The following is a 23,306-nucleotide window of genomic DNA, read 5'->3' as shown; positions in this document are numbered from 1 at the left end:
AGAAAGAAAAGGGAAAAAAAGAGATAGAGAGGCAGAGAGAGACAGAGATTGACCAAATGGTTGGTTATTTGGTTTACAGGATTTCTGTAGTGTGGTCAGCTACATTTCCAATATAAAGTCCAGATGGCTAAACTGAATAATATTGTCAATCAAAGGAGACTTCATTGAGATGAAATACTGTGGCAGAGACCCAGAGGGCCATATAAATTTAGAAGGCTGCTGTGTGTGCTGGCTAGACAGGAAGCAAGATTGGTAAGAAAACAAACTAAAAGAAAATCCCACAGCAAGGCAGTATAATATAGGGAAGTTGGGTAGGCTAAGTGATAGGAAAGCTCTTGGCCAATTCCCATAAATGGAGCAGTAAGATTACAGGATGCTACATCTCACCTAATTACAAAATCAATTATACAGTGTCAAGACAGTATTCAAACCCCAAGAAGTGCACACAACTAGTAATGACACAAGGCTAGTGAGCTGGGCAGTAATGAAATGCTGCCACTGGCCAGGTTCATAAGCCAAGTGAAGAACTCCACAACATACCAATCTGAGGATAATTTGGGAATGGCAGGAATTGAGCATCATAAACAGAGAACATTTTTGTGTATTCATTAATCTGCACTATAAAAAAAGAAAGCATCATATGAAATTCCTTCTTTGTATTTTAACCTCAAAAGATGAAAATTCAAATGGCTTGAGGCCTCTAAGCCTGAAAATGAGGCCACATCACAGATTCACAGACCTAGAAAGGTGCCAGGTTTCCAGTCTCCAATCTCCAACAAGATTCAAGAACTGTAATACTTCTCAAGATGGGAGAAGCACCACACCCACTTCTAATAGGAAAAAAACCAAAACAACCTAGTAATATATCTTTAATCAAGAGGTATTTAGGCTTAATTTAATTAATTTTTTTCTGCTTCAGCTGAAATTAAGACAGTATCGTGGTTAAGAGCATGGGCTTAAACAGAACAACCAGTATATAGTCTGTGAAGGTGTCCAAACTTGAGCTTAAATTGCATAACTACAACTAACTAACTGTGTAACTCAGTATAAGTACTTGAATCTTGAAGCCTCATTCTCTTCTTATGTAAAACCAAACTAATAATATCTGGCTTCCAGGATTATAGAACGCCTATAATATGTCAATAGTTTCAGTATATTAGCTATCAGTTTTATTATTTTTCCAATTAAATAGTGTTCTAGTTACTATAGAGATACAAAATTATTGCCCTATGTAAGCCTAACAATACACCTACCTACAATTTTTTAATTTTTTTTTTTTTGATTCGAGGTCTCACTCTGTTGCCCAGGATGGAATGCAGTGGCACAATCATAGCTCATCACAGTGCTAATCTCCTGAGCTCACGCGATCCCTCTGCCCCAAGCTTTAATTTCACTTTTTGAATTTTTTGACCTAACTGAATGTTCATTCAATTTATTTTCTATCCAACTATTTGCTTTTCTTGCCCCTCCTTGGACTAAAAAAAAAGGATGGGGGAAAGGGGAGTATCATAATGATAATCAACAGTTATTAACAGCTAAAATATTTTGCTACAAGAAACAGAAAATCTAAAAAAGTAGACAATCTCACATAACACAAGTTTGGGAAAAAAACAGGATGGCAATGGGGCAGCAAACCAACCCTGCAAAAGGACCTTGCCTCCATATTTTAGTGGGTAGACATATTTAGCTAATGAGTCAAAAATTATAATGATTGTAGGTCCATTCAGATTTTCCATTTCATTTTGAGTGAAGTTTTACAAGTTATGTTTTCCTAAGAAATTATCCATTTTGTCTAATTTTTCAAAGGTATTAAAAGAATTCAGGGCATTTTCCATTTTTATTGATCAGTGTTACATCTATAGTTATATACTGTTTTCATTCCAAAAATCATTTGTGCTTTTAAAAAAAATTATGTCTCTGGTTTATCTATTTTATTACTTCAAAATAACTACTTTTAGTTTGCTCATTTGCATTATACATTGTCTTTCAATTTCATCATTTTCTACTCTTATTATTTCCTTCCCAGTATTACGTACGGATCCAGCTAACAGGAACTCTGTACTGGGCCACAAGCTTTGGATGGCCCTGTACCCTGTATATCCCAAACAAACAAAAATACTAAAAATAAGTGTATTAAAGATTATGTAGAATGTCTGTCAGTCTGGATATAACCCATGTTGTGATATGCAATATTTTCATTATGATTCAGTTGTTTTTTAATATGAATAATTTCTTCTTTGACCCATGAGTCACTTAGAAGTATGTGTTTACATTTCTTGACATACTGGGTTTTTAGGAATCTTTGTTGATTTCTCTCCTGTACACACTTCAGAATGATTTTATCTTGTGGCAAGGATCATTTGTGGTGGCTGCTCCCAGCCTGCTGCATGCATGGCAGAGCAGCTGCTCCCTCAGACAATGAGTTGCAGATACTGGCAGTAGGAAGCTGGCCAGGGTACATGGAAAGGTCCAAGGGATATGGGTGGGGCGCTGACAACCTCTGCTACTCTATCCCAGGCAACTATTTTTATTCATTTCAACAGTACTCGTCCATTATTCGTTCTTATACTTCTTTCTTTACACCAAAGATAGCATGTAATAACACTTTTCTGCATCTTACTTTTTGTCACTTAATATGTCTTGGACAGCCTTCCATAAGAGTACAAAGAAAACCTCTTCCTTCAGGTTAGAGTTGCACAGTATTTCATTTCAATAGTAACAAATGTGGGAAAGGGAAGAAAAAGTACCCATTGAGTACCACGTTCACAACTTGGATGTCAGGCTCAATAGAAGCCCAAGCCTCAACATTATGAAATATACCCAATCAGGCTCGGTGGCTCAGCCTGTAATCCCGCACTTTGGGAGGCTGAGGTGAGTGGACTGCCTGAGCCCGCAGGTTCGAGACCCGCCTGGGCAACTTGGAGAGAGCTCATCTCTACAATAAATCAAAAAATTAACCGGGCATGGTAGCGCACCCCTGTAGTTCCAGCTACTTGCAGGGCTTGAGGTGGAAGGACCGCCAGAGCCAGCAGGTCAAGGCTGCAGTAGCTGCTCCCGGCCACTGCACTCCAGTCTGGGTGACAGAGTGAGACTCCAATTCAAAAAAAAAAAAAGAAATATACCCATGTGACAAACCAGCACATATACCTTTGAATCTAAAGTAACATTTTGTAAAAGAATATAACAATGTATTTAACCAGTCCCCTTTATGAAAATTTGAAGGTGTGAATCTTACCTTCAAAGTCAGCTTATCATTCTAATTTCCAGACCCTTCTTCGTTTGAAGTCTCTACAGATTTCCCTCACTTTGCTCAACTATAGGCTTCAAAAAATTAGTTATATTTTACAAAACATTCCTAAATGTTTTCGAGACAAAGGGTTTTTCACATGGCTTGGTAGCTTTATTATGCAAAATACAACTCTAATTCAGGTTCTCTGCAGCCTTCCACCAGCCATTTAAGGCCCTCCAGGTGTTTTGTCCTTATACTTACAGCACATGGTTGCAAACATCATGTTCAGTCAAACACAGGAAAGAGGTGGTAGCTTTCTTAAAATTAAAAAAAAAAACAAAAAACACTTTACTGAAAGAACCTCCAGAAACCATCTACTTAATTCTAATTTGCCAAAATTTGGGGAAAGATCAAGTCTAGCTATAAGGAAAGTAGGTGAAATCTGGCAAAGGAGAATAGAATCATCATGATGGACTAAGTCAATCTCGCTTCACTCCCAGGGCTGGGTACTTAGCTATCCCATCGAAAATTGTGCTTCTGTTAACAAGGAAAAAGGGCTGTTAAGTGAACAATGATCAGTAACACAATACCTCAGATGAAACAAACAAACAAAATTGTAAGCACAAAGGGTGGAAAAAATAATTTTAAATAACAGTGATTCTTTCTGTTCAGTAAAGATACTGCAGAATGAAAAATGAATAAAATATCCTTAATGTCTAGTCTAAGGTACAGTCTAAGAAAGTAGAAATGCTTCATCCTGGGACAAATGACTCACACATTTCAGAACACATTTTATGCCTTCTCTGAAGACCCAGATTCAGAAACATTTTTCTGCATCTTGTCAAGTTTCCAGAAGGCAACACCTTAATATAATCTATGAATTATTGTAGTTATCAGCTACTTTTGAGAAAAATAACTTTTTGAGTTTTTGTAATTGATAATAAAATTGAACAGCTCTAATGTAAATCATATTGTATTCTTTAGATGTCAAGATAAAGCAGAATCAAACTGATTAATCGGGATGAAGAATTTATTCTATTAATAATAATTTTTCATATAATAACCTTATAACAACTACATGTACAGAAGCTGAAAAAAGGAGCATATGTACCTACATTCCAGGTCTTTCTCACCAGACACATTGCTATTTGTTCATATTATCTACCACAGTAGGCAACTAGTGTTTAATCATTTTACCTTTATGAATATTGATGATTTGTCAATTGCACAAGAATAATAAAAACTAAAAAGCAAAAACTTCTCATATCTTTTAAAGTCTCCACAAAGATGTGATTTATCTGGCGTAACAAAAGGTTATTCTTGCATTTCAAAGACTGAATGACCATATTTGTTTCCTTAGTATCTATGTTTTAAAGCTGCTGATTTTTTTCCAAAAGTATTCAAAAATGTTACTTGGTAAAGAGTAGATAAGTTATCATTGGTCAAAATAACCATGAAGTTAAACTGCTGAAGTATGTCTCTGGGTGAAGTCCGATTAGATTAACACAGCTGCAAAGATTAAATGGCTGACCTTGAAAGATGACAGATACCACTGCTAGGCACTGGAGGCTATAGTTATCGGAAGGTAAAACTTCATATCATGATCTTTCAGAAATCCATCTCTCACTTAAGACTGCTTCAAAGAGCATGTGACACTTATTCTCAAATGATTCAGGCTTCAAAGGGACTGGGGAAGTCATAAGCACAGAAATGTTTGTTTGCATGCTATCTATGTACACATATCTGTAATTTAATAATGTAATTCAGAAAAACTGCAGAATCAAAATGAAATCAAACAACAGATATAGAAATGGTTCATTTTAATGTTCAAATAACTACAGAAATGTATTATATCAAATGGTGCTATTAAATGAAAATGGGCCATAAATTCAACTGGATTACATGACCTTAAATAATATAGTACAATTGGTGCCGCAAAAACACAATTAAGTGAATTGTGAAAGCAACTATAAACAGCCAGATTTTAACACAGCAGTAGTCTTATTATTGCCTTTATAACTTTTATATCAACACATTGAAATTTCTCATACTATTAGTGAATCAACAATATTCACTTAGTGATATGAGCATATAAAACATTCATTTACGTAAAGAAGTATATAAGATAGATATTAAAAATAAAAAATTCTCAATATGATGCAATGGAATATTATGCAGCCATGAAGAACACAATCATGGCCTTCATAGCAACGGAAATGGATGCAGGTGGAAACCGTCATACTAAGTGAACTGTCACAGAAACAAATAACTGAATACTGCATGTTCTCACTTATAAGCAGGCCCTGACCACTGGTCAGACGAGCACAAGGCAGATGCTGGACACTGTCAGGAGTAGGAGAGAGGGGGGCGGGGGGGAATGTGGCAACACACTGGGTACCTGGTCCATTATCAGGGGGAGAGCCGATCGCAAGCCCAAACTTCACCTGCGTTCGACTTATTTATGTAGTAAATCCTCATTTGTACCCCACAACTCTAAGATGAAATAAAATAAAATTTTAAAATTCTAAATATGCACTAAAACAGCATTTAACCTTTAAAATCCCAAGCAATGTGACTTAAATCCTCACTGCTATCTCATCTGACAAAGTAAATTCTCAGAGATGATGCACAGTTTTCATACCTGAAATAGGTTATTCTCCAAATCTCCCAAATTACTACTAAGAATAGCAACCCACATTTAAAATCACAAGCTGCTGTCTCTCTTGTGGCTAGTCCACTTTAGAAGTAGCAGATGGGTACCACTGCTTGAGCCACGGTGGGCACTGCAGCTCACAACATTCCCTTCCTCTAAAAACCTGTCTGCTCTAACTCCATTCATTATCAGCCTGGCACCCCTAACTCCTGCCTAAACCAATGCAGTCTTATAGACAGAGATCCAAAATGGCAAAGAACATCAAATATGTAAACTACAGTAGAACAGTCTTGCACAATTTAACAATCAGGAGAACTGGGAATACATACAAGTAAAGAATAAGGAGGAAGATGTGTTCAAGGGGCTTCCATTCTACCTGTTCAAAACAAAGCCACTTTTCTACTGGCCAGGCGTTCTTAGAGTATGAGTATACTCCACTGCTCTACTGTCTCTAAAGAAATATCTACTGTAGTCACAATAACCAATTCAACAATTAGAAAAATTTTTCAAAGATGTTAACAAGGAAGCAACATCCTGACAATAGGTACAATAAATACAAGCTGAAAATAAGTCCTGAGCTCTAATTACCTGTAATGCTCACTAATGGGAACATTCTGAGAGAAGTATAAAGCCGATGTCCGAGCTCTCCAATGCCATTTCTTTGCAGGAAGGGTATGAAGGACACAGTCTTCTAACTCTTCTTGGAGCAGATCCACCAGCTGTTTATGGGAGCCGCCATAGAATGCCTCAATAATAAGAATACTCATTGGCGTATCCAAACCTTCAGACTAAACATAAAAGCCAAAAAGAGTATCTTTTCAAATACATATATAATTTTTTAGTAAAAATAAGTGCAAAGTTTATATTCAGAAAGAAAATACTAATAACTTGTCATGTATTATTTATTTTAAATAGGCTTATCCCACTTTTTTAAAAGTATGCAACAATGTTTATGTTTTTGTAATCAACATTTTATATCATTTATGTTAAAAAGGAATAATGTCTTTGTTTTTCTGATTTGCTTTCCTCATGCTCTAAGATTATCTACACTATGACTCAGTTTTTTTCCTAAACCAGAAAGCTGAAAGCCCTTTCCTGATGTGATCAGTCACTTCCTGGTCTGTTTAGCTGTAAACCTGACTCATAACCTCAGAACCTGCTTGACTTGACCTAGAGCACTAATCTTGGACAGTGAACTCATCTTCTACTGAAGACTTCCACTTCAAGAGTCCTTCATTTGTAAATTCCTTTTTGGTTCAGAAATTCTCTGATTCTGTAACTCTATCATTAACCTATCTATAAATTCAGGTATAATGCCTTCTATTTAACACATATTTAAAAGAAAGCATATATAAATCTCAATTTTCCAGTGTTAAAAAATTCAGAATACAATTTCTTGAGACATTGCACATACTGTGATCACTTCCCCACAATTGTCAATATTCCACCTTCCAAAGGGACACCAAAAAAAAGGGTAAAGCTATGTATCTGTGAATCAGCAAGGTTTCTACAACCTTTCTTTAGATAAGCAATCCGTTAAGAAAGATAAAGTAGCAATAATGGGATTATTAAAGACATAGTAAAATTTTGTCACAGAAAATTGGCTATCAAGCAATAATTCGTTTTAGAAATATAACCACATGAAATAAGAAATGCAAATAAACAAATGTAAAATCTTTCAGATACCTTTCAAATTAAATGCTATTTTCTGCAAGACATAAGGGAAAACATCATTCTGGGCATAAATGCTCTATTATTTAAAAATATTCCATATGGGGCAGCCCCTTCTGGTCCCCTCCCACTCTGGGGCTTTTCTGTCCTTTCAATAAATCCTACTTTCAAAAAAAAAATTATTCCAGATGTTTGAATTTTCCATTATGATCTAAGTAAATACCACTCATTAAACAGCATATTGCTTTTCTTAATAATATTGTTCCACAAAATTATTAGTTTCAATGACTCAGTGATGCTCTTTACTAATAAAACTACATTTTACATTTCTCAAAGTAATGCCTACTTAAATTACATTCAAAGTCAAAAAGCTTATTTCTTGATGTCTGAATTTTCCACTGAGCATTCGGGGGGAGAGAGGCAAATACATCTATATATTATTTTATATTTATATATGTTTATGTATCTCACTTATATGTAAAATAAGAAGCAGTGTTCCTCAGATAGAAAAAGCATAAACCCTAAAGTCAAGGAGATACAAGTCTGAAGCTCAGCTTTGTCACTTCCTAGCTGTTTGACTATGGACAAGTTACCTAACTTTGTAGGACTCAGTCTCATCTTCTCCACAAAATAAAATTAGAAAGTGCCTGGGAGGCAAAGTAGCTTATAAATCAGTCCCTCCCATTATTAGTATAAATTACTCTACTAAAGAAAAAACAATATCTTCAAATCTTCAAGCATTTTAAATTCAGTAATTCTCTTTCATGGCCCTCCTCTACCCAGCAGGAATAGGTAGGAAAAGTGGATGTGCACATGTGTTTGAAATTAAGTAGACATCACCCATTCTTCATCAGCAGCTTGCATTTTTTTTTTTTTTTTTTTTGAGTTGGAGTCTCACTCTGTCGCCCAGACTGGAGTGCAGTGGCCGCTCCCGGCCACCGCAGCCTCGACCTGCTGGGCTCCGGTGATCCTTCCGCCTCAGCCTTCCAAGTAGCTGGAATTACAAGCATGCGCTACCACGCCCAGCTGATTTTTTGATTTATTGTAGAGATGAGGTCTTGCTGCCCAGGTGGGTCTCGAACCCGCGGGCTCAGGCAATTCACTCACCTCAGCCTCCCAAAGGCGCGGGATTACAGGCTGAGCCACCGAGCCCAGCTAGCAGCTTGCATTTTAAACATGAATTGAGAGCCCTGCAGATTTTGTGGGTAAGAGGTAAGCCCAGAGGTTGAGCTATGCAAAGTTTGATTTTTTTTTCAGACCCACTGGAGACTTCTGCTCTAATAATGCAATGTTCAATGAGTTAACAAACATTCTCAGTATTCAACAAAGTGGCAGCCACTAATCCTTCAAATGATGGAAACTTCTAGAAGGTAACTGAAAGAACAATAAAAGGCAATTTTGAAAATTATATCAAAGCTTTCAAGAAAGACAGAATAAAAGCAGGTTAACATTTATTTGCTTACTAGATCACATCACAGTTATCTACTATCTTGCTTTATTTCCTCTGACCTACTCACGCTAAGGTATATATGCTCTTTATACGTTTAAAAGGTCTCTAAAAGGCTCTTGTATAAATGATCTGACATATTTTCCCAAATGATAAAATGTTGCACAAAGTACTCTAAAGAATATTCATTCATCTAATCTCAAAGAAAAGTAGTACTGATATTAGGAAAAAACAATGCTTTCTGATTCTTCATTATTCTGCCCTTTTCCATGATTAATCTAAAGTACATATCACGCCATATATTTTACAGATGTTTCTCATGGGTCTGAATCACAAGTTATCTGCAAACTATCACCCATTGTGGAGGCAGTACATGTAGGTGCTGCTATAGATTCAATTCACAACACTCAGTAAGCAGAACTGAACACTAAGCATGTGGGAGGTTGAAAAATAGAAAAGGGGAAAAAAGATTACAGCTATAGTAGATTTCCACCCCCTTTAATAGCTCAGTAAGAAGAGTGAAATATACAAGTTTAAACTAGCATTTACTTGAGCATTTTTCTGGTGGCCAATGGGTGTGTCTGCATTTTGGATATTTTTCTAGGGAGAGTAACTATGTCCTACCATCTCTGAAAACTATACTTAGTGGCTTTGATTCATGGAAATTTGTTCTGCTTGTTTTATGGAGAATGACATATCCTGGCAGTTCCCCCACTTACTTCTATTGCAAGGTTTACAGCAAGAAGAAAATGTGTTCTTCCCTATCGTTTCCTTGAAGCATAACCTAGAAGAAAGATGATCCCCATTAGATGCAAGCAAAGGGGGAAACTGATTTTTAAATATAAGATTCAACTAAAATGTCATTACAGCACATTAAAGAACAGTTCAAATACCTTTGCTGTGCTTGGGTTTTGTTTTAGAAATAACTTGAAACAAATAAATTGCACGAAGTTGAAAAAAATCCCACTTTTTGGCATAGTAAAATTTGCTAAAATATAAAGGGAGTACACTATTTGCCCATTTTAGCAACAAAGAAAACTGCAGGTGGTCACTCTGATAACATAGTCAATCACAAGTGGGTAAGGTGAATACATACTAAGGAGTCAGTGCTTGGGATCAGCAGGAACAGGACCTCAACATGGAAAGTGCAAACTCCAAAGCAAAGACATGGTCTCCTTTATGGCAAGAAACTGTGACTAGGTGTTTGTCAAAAGATGGAAGAGAATCACATGTCTTATATGGGTGCCTAAGTTTATGAATCTGTTAAAACATTCACAAGTAACACCAAAGACTTAAACCCAGAAAGATTTAAAGTGAGCTAGAATACCAGAATTAGGGGTATGGCATTTTAAAAAGAAGAAATATTAAAAAAAAAAAAAAAAAAAACTTATGCTGGAGAACAAACACCAATCAGAAAGTCCACATCTTTTCTGCATGACACTCAGAATGATATGTGACATTAAAAAAAGGATAAACGATCACTCCATTCTTGCTCCCCAAAAGAGCAAATAAAATATTTCAAATAAATTTTCATCAATTTTTAAGTTTTTCTGATTAAAAAAGCTTCAGCTACAGAAAAACTCAATTCTTCAGCACATTTTGTTCCCCAGTGACACCAGATGAGAGGGAATCTACTATACTATGAAAGCTTTATGAAAGTTTAATTCATTATCAATACTATGATTTAATGATACATGGTTAAATGCTAAACATTAAATTTGGCAATATAAAATGAGTCAAAGTGAGAACTGTGACACAGAAATTTAATACCATTTCAAATTCTATTTAAGTTCCCCAGAAGTCAAAATGATCTACTTAAGAATCATCTGCCTTTCCAAAAATGTATATTTATAATTAAAAGGAAATACAAATTGAAAAATCCCAATAGTATTTCATACAAACATTTTGATCAAAATGAAAATGCGCCATCAGTGTCATCTCAATTAAAAACTAACAGTGCACTAATAACAGAGAACAAAAGTAGCCTGAAACCAATGCTATGAATATTTTAAAATTATTATTAAAACTTTTTGTCATTGTACCTGCATTTATTTTAGGCTTGACCCAATTTTTTTATTCCCTGAGCCATGATTATTTTCAAGGTGAACTACATTTTTGTCTATCTCTTTTAGCAGTTACAATTGCTATGGCAGTTGAAAATTTTTAGTTTAGTATAGATATAAAATATTTGCACTATGCCATTGATTTACTGAAGGAGATATGCATTTTTTAAAAAATAAATTTTAGTTACATTAGAAACCCATAATTACACCTCATTTCTGATGTCAACTCAGTTACCAAAATGAAAATAATATTCAAATAATTTTCCAACAAAACACTCAGTAATAATTTTAAATCAGAGGAACTGTTGTATTAATATATTCCACAGACATCTTTCTATTATTAATTGTAGGAAGGTACAGTTTCAAGAATTATGATTTTAACAGTTTTAATCCCACACATATGAGAAATTGATTCCACAGGCTAATCTGCATATGGCTTGATACCCTTCAATTGTTGAACATAACTTTCTATTTACCTACATACAATATTTGGAAACTTAAGCTTGCTAATGCAAAAAACAGTGAGCTCAAACACTAAGTGGTTTAAGTTAGGGCAAGTAAGTCTCAGTAGTATTTCTCAATAGGTCATCAGAAGCTTACCTGGTATTTTCTTACTAACCCTTTCTCCCTCTTCACTTCTGAACATCCACCCAGATTCTATTTAAAAAGCAGTCAATAACCCAGCAGAGTAAAACAGGGCAATGTTGAGAAAAGTTAGTATTACCTTCCAGCCCACTCACTTATTTTAATGATTCATCATGGAAACCCCAGTTGTTAAAATATACCTGAAATCTCATTAAGCTGTTAAAAAAAAAAAAAAAAAAAGCAAGAAAAGATCTCTGCTTTGAAACATGTCACCAGTGATTCCCCTAACAGAACCTATTAAGAGTGAGTATAAAATAAAAATACATTTTGCAAAAAAAATTCCTCAAAGTAATGAACTACATTCAGTTATTATAAGAAAAAAAAGAGACAAAGATAAACAGATTCTACTAAAATTATTTTTTAAGTCTGTCTATAAAAATCAGGCATAGCAAATTCATCCTAAACCCTAAAACCTCAATGCAATCTCTGAAGACTGAAATGTAATCTGGCAGCAAATCAGAGTAATAACTTTGCAATCATAAAACTCTATGCACTGATAATACTCTACATAAAATTAAAGAAAGTTTGGCTAATAGTAAGGAATGACTCCATTTCCTGAGCATTAGTTTGAATTGCAGATACCACCACATGGAAACTGATCACTATTCCATTATTTGGTTCTGGGATATATAACCCAGCATTTATAATGAGTTGTGTACTACTATATGTACTTACAGCAACATTAAAAAAAAAAATCACAGGTTAAAAGTGGAAAAGATGTAGTAATATATTAAGTTATACTCTCTAAGTGCTATGGATGTGCTAATTTCTCCAACTCTGATTCTGTGTCCTATTGTGGTAACTAAGAATTAAGAATTTAGACATCAAAACCAAGATGTGGTAAGAAAATTGGTAAGGCATACAGCCTGTGAGACTATTTAAAGCTATTTTCAAATGTGCTTTTCCAATTATATGAGTTGCAATGATCTTTGAAGTCTTTCTCTTTGCAAAATTACAATCTTATATGTATACATGATTGTTTAATTTTCCCTGACAAATATTTTCATTTTTCTTGATTTAGAATTTAACTTTCTGCTTTAAAATACCAAATCACTTATTCCAGGACCTGAATTAATATAAAGTCTTAGATACAACTCTCAAGTATCAAATGCAAATTCAACAAATAGTTACTGAGTACTTACCATGCACCAGGCCCTATGATATTACTCACTTGTTTTCAAATATGCATAATTTATATGTACTTATAGCAACATTTTTATTTAATTCGCAGGTTAAATAACTATATATGTATATGTTATAAATTCATTACTTTATTTTTATGATGTTATATAGCAAAATTTTGTGTGTGTATGAGTTTAGTGCTTTAATTTCACTGACAAAATACCAACCTTCTTTCAATTTTTCATTGCTATTCATTTCATGAATAAGTTCAACCTATATAAGTAGGAATAAGTTAGTTCTACTGAATATTACAAACATTTTCAATTTGCTGATATTTATAAATGTGGCAGCATATTTATGAATCAATAGAAAGTTTTACACCAGAAAAGCATCTCATCTCTCATTTAAACTATAGCATTATTCTTTTAACTGGGTCTCCATGCTACTGTACAATCCTGCCCTCATCACACCATTCTGCATAAGCTAAATTACAAATAATCTTTCCAAAATGGAAATCTGATCATGAAGTGACTTATTCAAAAACCATCCATCATCTAAGGATAAAATCCAAGGCCCTACACATGGCAGTTAAGACTCATTTCCTGGCCTCTTCTTTCTCTTCACTACAGACACATTTGGCCTTTTCTCACTTCAATCCCACCTCCCGCTCTTCTCCAGACTCTACACTATATCAATATCAAGCACCCACACTCACATAACTATTGTAGATTCCATGATTTCACACCATTATCTCTCTTTCATGAGCCTTTCATTTGTGTTCACCTGATGAACTTTTGTTAAAATTCCAGCTCATAAATCACCATTTCTATGAAGTCTTTCCCTGAACTTCTCTTAAACATGACTTCCCTTTTACTCTGTACAGTATCATCATACTTGTTTCACTCTATGTCCATGTCCTGCTTTTCTATGAGGCTGTGAAAATCTGGAGGATGGGGACTATACCATTATTTTCCTGAGAATTATCTCAGGACCTGGGCACATAGTAGATGTCACTAAGTTTTTGTGTAGCTGAACTGAAAATCAAGGGAAATGGGAAGTTGCATTCTTTAGCTACTTTATGGTAACATTAATACAGGTTCTGAGCAAACATGCATCAGACAGTGCTGAGCTAACTACTAATGATTTACAGTTATTCCTAAAGTCTAACCTAAATCAAGCAGCAAGTATATCTGAACACATTTTCTTGTGCACTCTTTCAAATATTGATTTTTTTATTGTTCACAGAAATCATAATTTATGAAAAATAATATTTCTTAATATAGATATGTGTTTATTTTAAACTACTGATACAATGAAGTAACAATGATCACAGAAAATGGGAGAAACAGTATAAGCAATTTAATTCAAGGCCAAAGTGAGTTTCATGGCCCCAGAGAATATTTGTAAGATCCATGAATTTTGAAAATCATCTGCAGTTTTTTTTTTATTTTGTTTGATCTATTATCATCCTAGTTTAATTCAAGAAGTGGAAGTAGGATGAGAAGCCAATTCCCTCACCTTCAATCTGGAGATCCCAGTCCACATTTAGTAATTAGGCTTTTATTTAAAGGGGAAGAAAAAAGGCATTTTTAAATACTTTCTGCCAACAACTATTCATGTCATAAAAGTTTGACAAGATAATAATGTATTTGCTTTCTGAAGATGGCATTTATTCAAGTCTTCTACCTTCTTGAAATGGGCTATAAACCAGCTCAGTGAGAGAAAATTGGGCTACCTGACCAATTTGGATATGAGTACCCAAGTAGAGAAGTCAAGATGTGTTACAGAATCATTGGTGGAAGGAATACTGACACCATTGTTCAACCACTTTTGTTGTACAGAAGAAATAAAGAATATCAGCATCACAGAGTCAGTAACAGAGCAAGATAAACTCAGGTCTTTGGACTTTATAGTCACATTTCATCCCATTATACTTCACTGCAGGTACTTAGACTTCCCATTATACTTCACTTAGACTGTTATGATTAAATAAAAATTTTTAATAATTATTAATTTGTAAATGATACATATATTGTGGTATATGTTTTATATGCATGTGAAATACAAATTTCACTATAAAATAACAAATGTATTAATTACATACAATAATAACACCTCCTAGTTTGTAAGTCCAGTACATCAGTGGTATAAGTTACATAAAACTAGATACCATATAGTTAGGGTAGTAAAATAGTCAAATTTTTGTTCTAATCCCTCATGAACCCTCCCAGAGCCCAGTATAACCATTACTCCCCAGAAGTCAAACCTTTATTCTTCACCCGCCCCCAGCTCTGGACAGCCACCTTTTTGACAGAATAGTAGGTCTTAAGAACTAGGATTCTAGATTCATATGATAAGAATGTGCCGGGCTCGGTGGCTCAGCCTGTAATCCTGTGCCTTTGGGAGGCTGAGGTGAGTGGATTGCCTGAGCCCGCAGGGTCGAGACCCACCTGGGCAGGCAAGACCTCATCTCTACAATAAATCAAAAAATTAGCCGGACATGGTAGCGCATGCCTGTAGTTCCAGCTACTTGGAAGGCTGAGGCGGAAGGATCACCGGAGCCCAGCAGGTCGAGGCTGCGGTGGCCGGGAGTGGCCACTGCACTCCAGTCTGGGCGACAGAGTGACACTCCAACTCAAAAAAAAAAAAGAAAGGGTTGGAGTAGTAGGTGAAGAAGTCAACCATATAGCTGACTTCAGCTTAGCTCAAAATATACTACTCACTATAAAAGTCAAGGCCCTCTTGACAAAATAGTCTGTAGTACTTCTTTGTACTTATCCTCCTATATAGGATATATTAATATGGGTAATTATTTAGTGTCAATATCTCCACTGTGAATTAAGTTCCAAGAGAACACTAACTAGGCCAGCTTCGTTTACTACTACACTTAGCAAACAGAAAGTGTTCAATAAATGTGTTTTGGGTCAATAAACCATAAAACCGTTTAGCAATGGCTCTGGCAATTTCTTGTTATTTCATTCAAGACTTTTATTGTTATCAGTCACAAATAATAACTTCTTACTGTCGCTAATTACTATTTACACTCGCAGAACTTGTATAGATTCCATCACCATGTATACATAATAGGTGGCATCTAGCTCTATGCAAAATGCAACACCTCAGTCTAAATTTTAAAAGTTCTGCTAACAGCCCTGTTGAGGGATTTAGAAACTATATTCCATGCCCTGGGAAACCATCTTCCCCAACCTGACTGTACTCTACAAGAATATTTATCCCAAGGATAGTCAAGTCCATGACCTGGAAGGAATCAGCTGGCTTAATCTTTGTACTGGCATTATTAATTGGACAAAAGCATTATCTTGCTACCCTAACATTGGTTTCTATGTCAAAATTTAACTCAGACTTAGCTTGCACAGGGTAATTATAAATATACACAACAAATAAGTTTAAAATAACATGATTAACAGATTCTTAACTATACTGGTGCAAGTGAGTCTCACTCAAACATCTTTTGAGAACTTAATCCATATTAACTAAATAAAAAGTTGTTGAGAAGTTTTCCTCTCCAAGTGGGAGGCACATATCACATTTTCAGTTAATTTTGAAACAGCAATAGCAGTGTTACTCTAACATACAAACATTCTCAATGTCCTATTTGAAGTATAGCAACCTAAGCAAACATGGGTGGCATTCCCTTGATGAGCTGAAATAAATGTCACCAAGTATAAAGTTCTGGAATTACTCACTTCTAATGAAAAATGAAAATTTCACAACTCAATCTGATTTATCAGTGAGGGAAAATAATTAAAAGAAAATGAAAAATCCTAGCTGCTCAGACGGCAAAAGAATATCAAGTAAACTCTTGAAAGAGAAATTTCCAATGAAGACTAAAGGGCTAAAAATAGATATCATTAAATGTATCAATGTTGGACACATTTAATGTTTTTAATATTCATTTATACCAATGTAAATCACTCTGCAGTAACAGATGTTTTTAAATGGTGTTAGGAAATATGAGATGAAGCCAGTATTAGGATCTGTCCTTTAAACACCCAAACCAATAAAATTATGAGTTAAAGAGTATCAATTAAAATATTTAGTGATACTTTTTTCATCTCCGAAATTCTACATGAATACAGAAATTTATTAGAAGTATTAGGTAAAAGTCTATTTTCTTCTATTTATTTATTGTAACAGTTTTTTTCTCATTGTAAATTTTTCAATAATCTTACGTCTAAGACATTTGCTGATAGTTTGAAAAGGCAACACTAGAAAAACTGGACAGAGTCTAGAGATATTTAATGCTAAATTCTAAAAAGTTCAAAAACTCAGTTTAGACGAGGGCTGAGTAAATCTGGGGCTAATAGATACTGTAATGAGAGCTGTATCACTATTTTTAAAAATCACAAGAGGCATATTATTAGCTGCCCACTATTATAAGAAAAAGAGTCAGTCTGTTAATAATAGACTAGGATTTTTAAATCCTGAAGATAGCTAGAACTGAAACTGTTGAATAATGAAAAGGAATACACAGACAACTGTGTATAAATTCTAGAAAGTCTACTATTCCCCAAAGTTTTTGCAGAGGAAGCACAAGCTTTCCCATATTATGTAACATGCATTTTCACTGAATAAAAAATGAGTAGCAATAGCTCAAAGTTTCCTGATTGTGGCAAGCACTCTGACTTTATCTATTTAGTAATCTTGCCTGTCACCAGCATCTCTTTATCAACTGGCTTTTCAGGGAGACATTCCAATGATATAAGTATTTTGTCTAATGAAGCAGAGACCCTACAACACAGAGTATTCTTTGCAAACTCACCAAAGCTACACTGTGCATCCTGATCATCTCTTTAAAAGGTAATTTCACAATTTGAAAACAGGGTATTCAAACAGAGTAAAGTTTTTTAAGAGTTAATTAATTCCTCTCTTGCATCTCAATCCAGTATATTTATACACCATATCTGGGACCATAAGTGTCTCTACTGGATTCATAAGCATTCTCAGTTAACAAATACCCTGAATCATTCTAGAGAGCATTGATAATTTAAGCTACTAAAACTAAGTAAACAATATCCTATATTTTCTACAATAGTTCCTCAACTGATCTTAATAGAATTAAAGTATTCTATTATTCTTACAATCCTGTTGTTCAGTGCATCCACTTTGTGTCCAAACTTTACTTACAATAATTAAATTAAAAATATCACATAAACTTCTTCACATTTTTTAGAGTAAGTTCCTGCTGGAGTGCAATGTGTTACCTCTCCCAGGAGTACTTGTGTGTTACAAGGAAGCACAGCAACAGATGATGGTAAAATTTCAATTATTTGCAAAGTAGATGCAAAAGATAGTTTGTGAATTAAAAGTACACTTCTCTGGCCGGGCATGGCGACTCAAGTCTGTAATCCTAGCACTTTGGGAGGCCGAGGTAAGGGGATTCCCTGAGCCTATGGGTTCAAGAACAGCCTGGGCAACCTGGTGAGATCTCGTCTCTACAATAAATCAAAAAATTAGCCAGGTGTGGTAGCACATGCCTGTAGTTTCAACTTGGAAGGCTGGGGCGGAAGGAGCACCTTAGCCCAGCAGCTCAAAGCTGGGGAGGCTGTGAGCATGCCACTATGCTCCAGCCTGGGTGACAGAGTGAGATTACAACTCAAAAAAAAAAAAAAAAAAGGTACACTTCTCAAGTCCTGAAAATGTACACTGAAGGCTGCTATTTTACTGATGCATACGGTTAGTTTTGCTTTAAAGTATTAAAATATTCGATTGCATCTGATCACAATACAAAAAGCTTAAAAACTACGCACATCTTTTGATTCACAGTACAAATTCTAAGGTTAATCCTGGAAATTATCAAGAATCTTTACTGAAGTGTTTGCGCCAAGTTAAAAACAATCAAACTATCCTACAAAAAGCTGTCTCTTATGATTAGTAATAAAATATCATAAGGAAGAATATTAATTGACATGGAAAAATCTTTTTTTTTTTTTTTTTTTGAGTTGGAGTCTCACTCTGTCACCCAGACCGGAAAGCAGTGGCCGCTCCCAGCCACTTCAGCCTCGACCTGCTGGGGCTCGGGTGATCCTTCCGCCTCAGCCTTCCAAGTAGCTGGAATTACAGGCACACGCTACCACACCCAGCTAATTTTTTGATTTATTGTACAGATGAGGTCTCACCAAGTTGCCGAGGCGGGTCTCGAACTCACGGGCTCAGACAACTCACTACTCACCTCAGCCTCACAAGGTGTGGGATTACAGGCTGAGCCACCGAGCCCGGTTGGAAAAATCTTTATACTGTTGCCTGATTGCATGAAACAAACAATAAAAAATAAAAGGTGAAATGAATATATAAATATGAGAGAGAGAACACATTCACACAGGTAGACATAAATACTCATTTGTGGTAGAATATGGAGTGATTTTGTTTTCCTCTTTGTGTTTCACTTTCTTCCTGGAGTTATCCTCATTGATAATATTTCAACTTCAATTAAAAGAAACCATAAAGCCGGGCTCGGTGGCTCAGCCTGTAATCCCGCGCCTTTGGGAGGCTGAGGTGAGTGGATTGCCTGAGCCCGCGGGTTCGAGACCCGCCTGGGCAGCGAGACCTCATCTCGACAATAAATCAAAAAATCAGCCGGGCGTGGTAGCGCATGCCTATAATTCTGGCTACTTGGAAGGCTGAGGTGGAAGGATCGCCGGAGCCCAGCAGGTCGAGGCTGCGGTGGCTGGGAGCGGCCACTGCACTCCAGTCTGGGTGACAGAGTGAGACTCCAACTCAAAAAAAAAAAAAAAAAAAAAAACCAAAAATGTTTTTTTAACTTTAGAGAAAGAGGCCAAATTGTTTGAAGTAATATACTACTTCCCAATTGCTGAAAGCTTCCTCCCCTCAGGAGCTTGCAAGTCGTTTTCAAATTATTCTAATTACTATTGCTATAAAGAAACTTACTAAAAAAACTAATCATCAACAGTTAAAACTAATAGTGCTATAGTAATTCACAAACACTATCATTTGGTCTTGTAAATAAACACTGCTCATGCAATGTATGGAATAAAAGTAATTCTTGATTAATCTAAAAATGTACTTATTAAATAATTGTAAACAGAGCAACATCTTTTTTTATACATAAGAAATCTAGAGCTGTCTTTGACACATTTTGACAGAGTGTGTCAGAAAATACTATTTTGGTACTTACAGTTTTGAATAGGGTCACACAAGGAACTACAGTACAAGCTCAAAGTTTTAAAGTTCAGGTAAAAAGTCAAAATTAATTTATGCTTTAAATAATTAGCTGTGGCTCTTGAAATAAGGAGAAATATTTAATTAAGGTGAATGGAATTGAAAAGAAATAGTTTCACACTTAATTTCTGAAGTGTCTTATATTAAGAAAGCTGGAAAATGTTACTGCATAATCATCCATATGTGCTACACATGTTTTTAAGAAAAGGACTGACTGGATGCTCAACTGACAGAGACAGAGACTTATAATTTTAAAAGGCTTCTCATAACTACTCAGATTTTTTCTATATTTATATGCTTGTAATATGTGACTGAATACTCAATAAACATTAATCAATGGCAACTGGAACTTAGTAGAGCAATATTTTTAAATGGAAACTCCAAGTTACAGTACTTTTAAAAATCTAAGTAACATGTTTCATTTTCAAGTGATAAGAAATAATTCTGTTCCTGGAATTGCTCTCCACTCATATTCATCATATTTCATTTTTCAAACCATTATTCTGAAAAGCCTAACTTACAAATCTAGCAAAAAAAACCCTTACTGCTAAAAGTATACAAATAATTAGGAAGCAACCCCCAAAAAACAAAAAATACGAATAAAAATATTAAATTACATAAATAAAAAAATTAGAGGCAGCCTTATTTCACTGATTTAAAGAGCACTAAAAATATACCTATCAATATATAAATTTCTATATTTTAAAATAAGCACAAACTTGATATGAAAGAGAAATCCTAATCTTAGGAAAGCACCATGTGGCATTTTTTAACTTTATTACCACTTTGTTGACTCTTTGTCCCCAAGCAAATCACCTCCAACATTAGTACTCTGACCTTCTAGAAAAGTGACAGATAAAGTTTATAGTGAGAAAAAAATGAGCTTTTATGGGTTTCCAAAAGGGAATTCTTATGACACTAAAAGTCATATAATAATATTGATTTGGTAACCAACTTTTTACTGCCAAATTATAGACTAAAGATTTCTGGAAAAATATCCAAGTGAATTTGCCATAAAACACAATAAAAAATGAACTTTAGCTCATGGCAAATTGTCTAGAATCTCTTTGCAAAGTTTAAATATGCATATAAAATAATTTTTAAAGTCAGATCTCCTATAAAGTATCCAGATTCTCTAGATTTACATTTTACATTTGGACTGACTGACCCTCCTCCTGACAAATTTGCCAAAAATCAATTCAGTTAGAGCTCACACCTTTCTGAGCACATAATGTCCATGTACATTTCTAGGTCTTTTTTCATCCTAAAGGCAAATGTACAACGTACAGAAACAAGGATTATTTTCTTGTAAAAACATCTTCAAAAATCAATTAGGATATTCAAAATATTTCATTCTCACAAATGAAAATAAGTTGCTACTGAAATGACAGTCTTCCATTTCACTGCCTTAAAAATTAAGCTGGCATGGATAATAAAAGTGTTTTCTTACTGGATATGCTTAGCATTCAAATATTTTTAAAACAAATACCAATCCATAATTAGATTTCACAGGCACAATCTAAATAAAATAGAATTTGCTTTTATTTTCTGAGAGCAATATTAATGATTTGATATCATAAAAGTCATAACAACAACAGCATGGCTTCCATAAACTTACAAGCAAATTCACACATGAATGTACCTTGCCCTTTTCAGCCATAACTTTATCATACAGCAAATACTTATTGTGCCTACTAAGTGCCTGCCCATCATTGTTCCAGGTGCTTGGGGACAAATTAGGCAACAAAGCAAAGGGTACTCTCATCACAAGCAATTTTTTTCTAACAGGAGTAAAAAGACAATCATCAAGTAAATGCATGTCACATGGAGGTACCTTTAAAGAAAAATAACACAAGGTAACAGACAATAGGGGATACTGACGGCTGGAGTGAGGAGGGTATTTTATATAGTACTATCAGAGAGCATCTTGCTGATGATGAGATAACTAAGCAGAAATTAGGAGAAGGCAGGGTGAGTGGTTTCTAGATCTGGATCTAAAGCATCAGGCACAGAAAGACCCTAAGAAGCATATGCGAGGCCTGTGTGGGGAGTAGGAAGGTCTATGTGACCACAAAACATAAACAAATTTACTTTATTCAACAAGCAATGATTACATTCTGTCGAATGAAAACATTCTAAAAATTACACTAAGTGTTTTACACATTTTTTTTGAGTTGGTCACACTCTGTCACCCCAATTGGAGTGCGGTGGCACACTCACAGCCCCCGCAGCTATGTCCAGCTGGGCTCAGGTGACCTTCTGCTTCAGCCTTCTAAGTAGCTGGAACTACAGACACATGCCACCATGCCCGGCTAATTTTTTTACTTATTGTAGAGTAGAGATGAGGTCTCGCCAAGTTGTCCAGGCTGCTCTCAAACCCATGGGCTCAGGCAATCCTCTCACCTTGGCCTCCCAAAGTGCTGGGATTATAGGTGTGAGCCACCGCACCCAGCATTTTATAATATTAAAATGACCCAAATATAGCCTCTGGCCCCAGTCCCGGATATAATTATAATATAGAATGATAAATATTGTAAAACATCTGAACTGGGTCTCAGACGGAACAATAGTAAGTTCTACTTTAAGAAGAGGAACCAAGAGCCCAGAAAATACAGAGTTGAGAAAATATGGTAGACACTCTTGGCTCACACAACTATTCAAATTCTTGCTTCCTTCTGGAATTCCAACTTAAATACATGAACTCCAAGGTACAGGGAGGGAAACATGTTCCAGTCTACCAAAATGATGTGGGTGGAAGAAAGGCTCAAAATTAGAAAGTGACCTCTACTAGCAAGCAAGACACTGTTGCATATCTCTAAGCAAATCAACAGGCCACAGAGCTTTGATCTGACCCACACCCAGTCCTCTGTTATCTGGCCCTCCTTCCAAACCCTTCTGCCTCCAGCCTCCCTCAACATCTTCAACCTGAACTATGTAAAAACCTTCTAACGGATCTCCCTACCTGCAGCCACATTTAATCTGTCTTCTATTCTTCCTCTGAAACTTACAGAATCTCAATGTTAGTTCTTTACTCAAAAATATTTCTAAATATTTACTAAAATATTTCTATGAAACAAAGAGAAAATTATTTAACAAGAAACAAAAACAAATTAAATTAATTTTTTAAAAAAAAGAAAGAAGCCGGGCTCGGTGGCTCAGACTGTAATCCAGCACCTTAGGAGGCTGAGGTGAATGGATTGCCTGAGCCCGCAGGTTCGAGACCCACCTGGGTAACTTGGTGAGACCTCATCTCTACAATAAATCAAAAAATTAGCC

General features: G+C 35.3%; 1 protein-coding gene across 4 annotated transcripts in view; it reads right to left on the bottom strand.

Annotated features, from left to right (window-relative positions):
- The window catches only part of GTDC1 (glycosyltransferase like domain containing 1), a 290,620-nt gene that overhangs the window by 261,149 nt on the left and 6,165 nt on the right, over positions 1-23,306 (bottom strand). For 2 of the 4 annotated variants that reach the window (XM_021710852.1, XM_008054918.2), the window contains exons 1-2: positions 9,716-9,802; positions 6,471-6,670 (exon numbers count right to left, since the gene is read on the bottom strand). In XM_021710852.1, the coding sequence (XP_021566527.1) occupies positions 6,471-6,649 (179 nt within the window). In that variant the 5' untranslated portion in view covers positions 6,650-6,670; positions 9,716-9,802. Of the gene's footprint in view, positions 1-6,470; positions 6,671-9,715; positions 9,803-23,306 lie in introns of those variants that run through there. The other 2 variants (XM_021710851.1, XM_008054916.2) reach the window with 2 other exon arrangements.

Source organism: Carlito syrichta, unplaced genomic scaffold (assembly GCF_000164805.1).
Source record: "Carlito syrichta isolate Samal-C Ts95f unplaced genomic scaffold, Tarsius_syrichta-2.0.1 Scaffold301613, whole genome shotgun sequence".
Classification (NCBI taxonomy): domain Eukaryota; kingdom Metazoa; phylum Chordata; class Mammalia; order Primates; family Tarsiidae; genus Carlito; species Carlito syrichta.
Note: the sequence above shows the minus strand (reverse complement) of the source record. Positions and strands in the feature narration are given on the sequence as shown.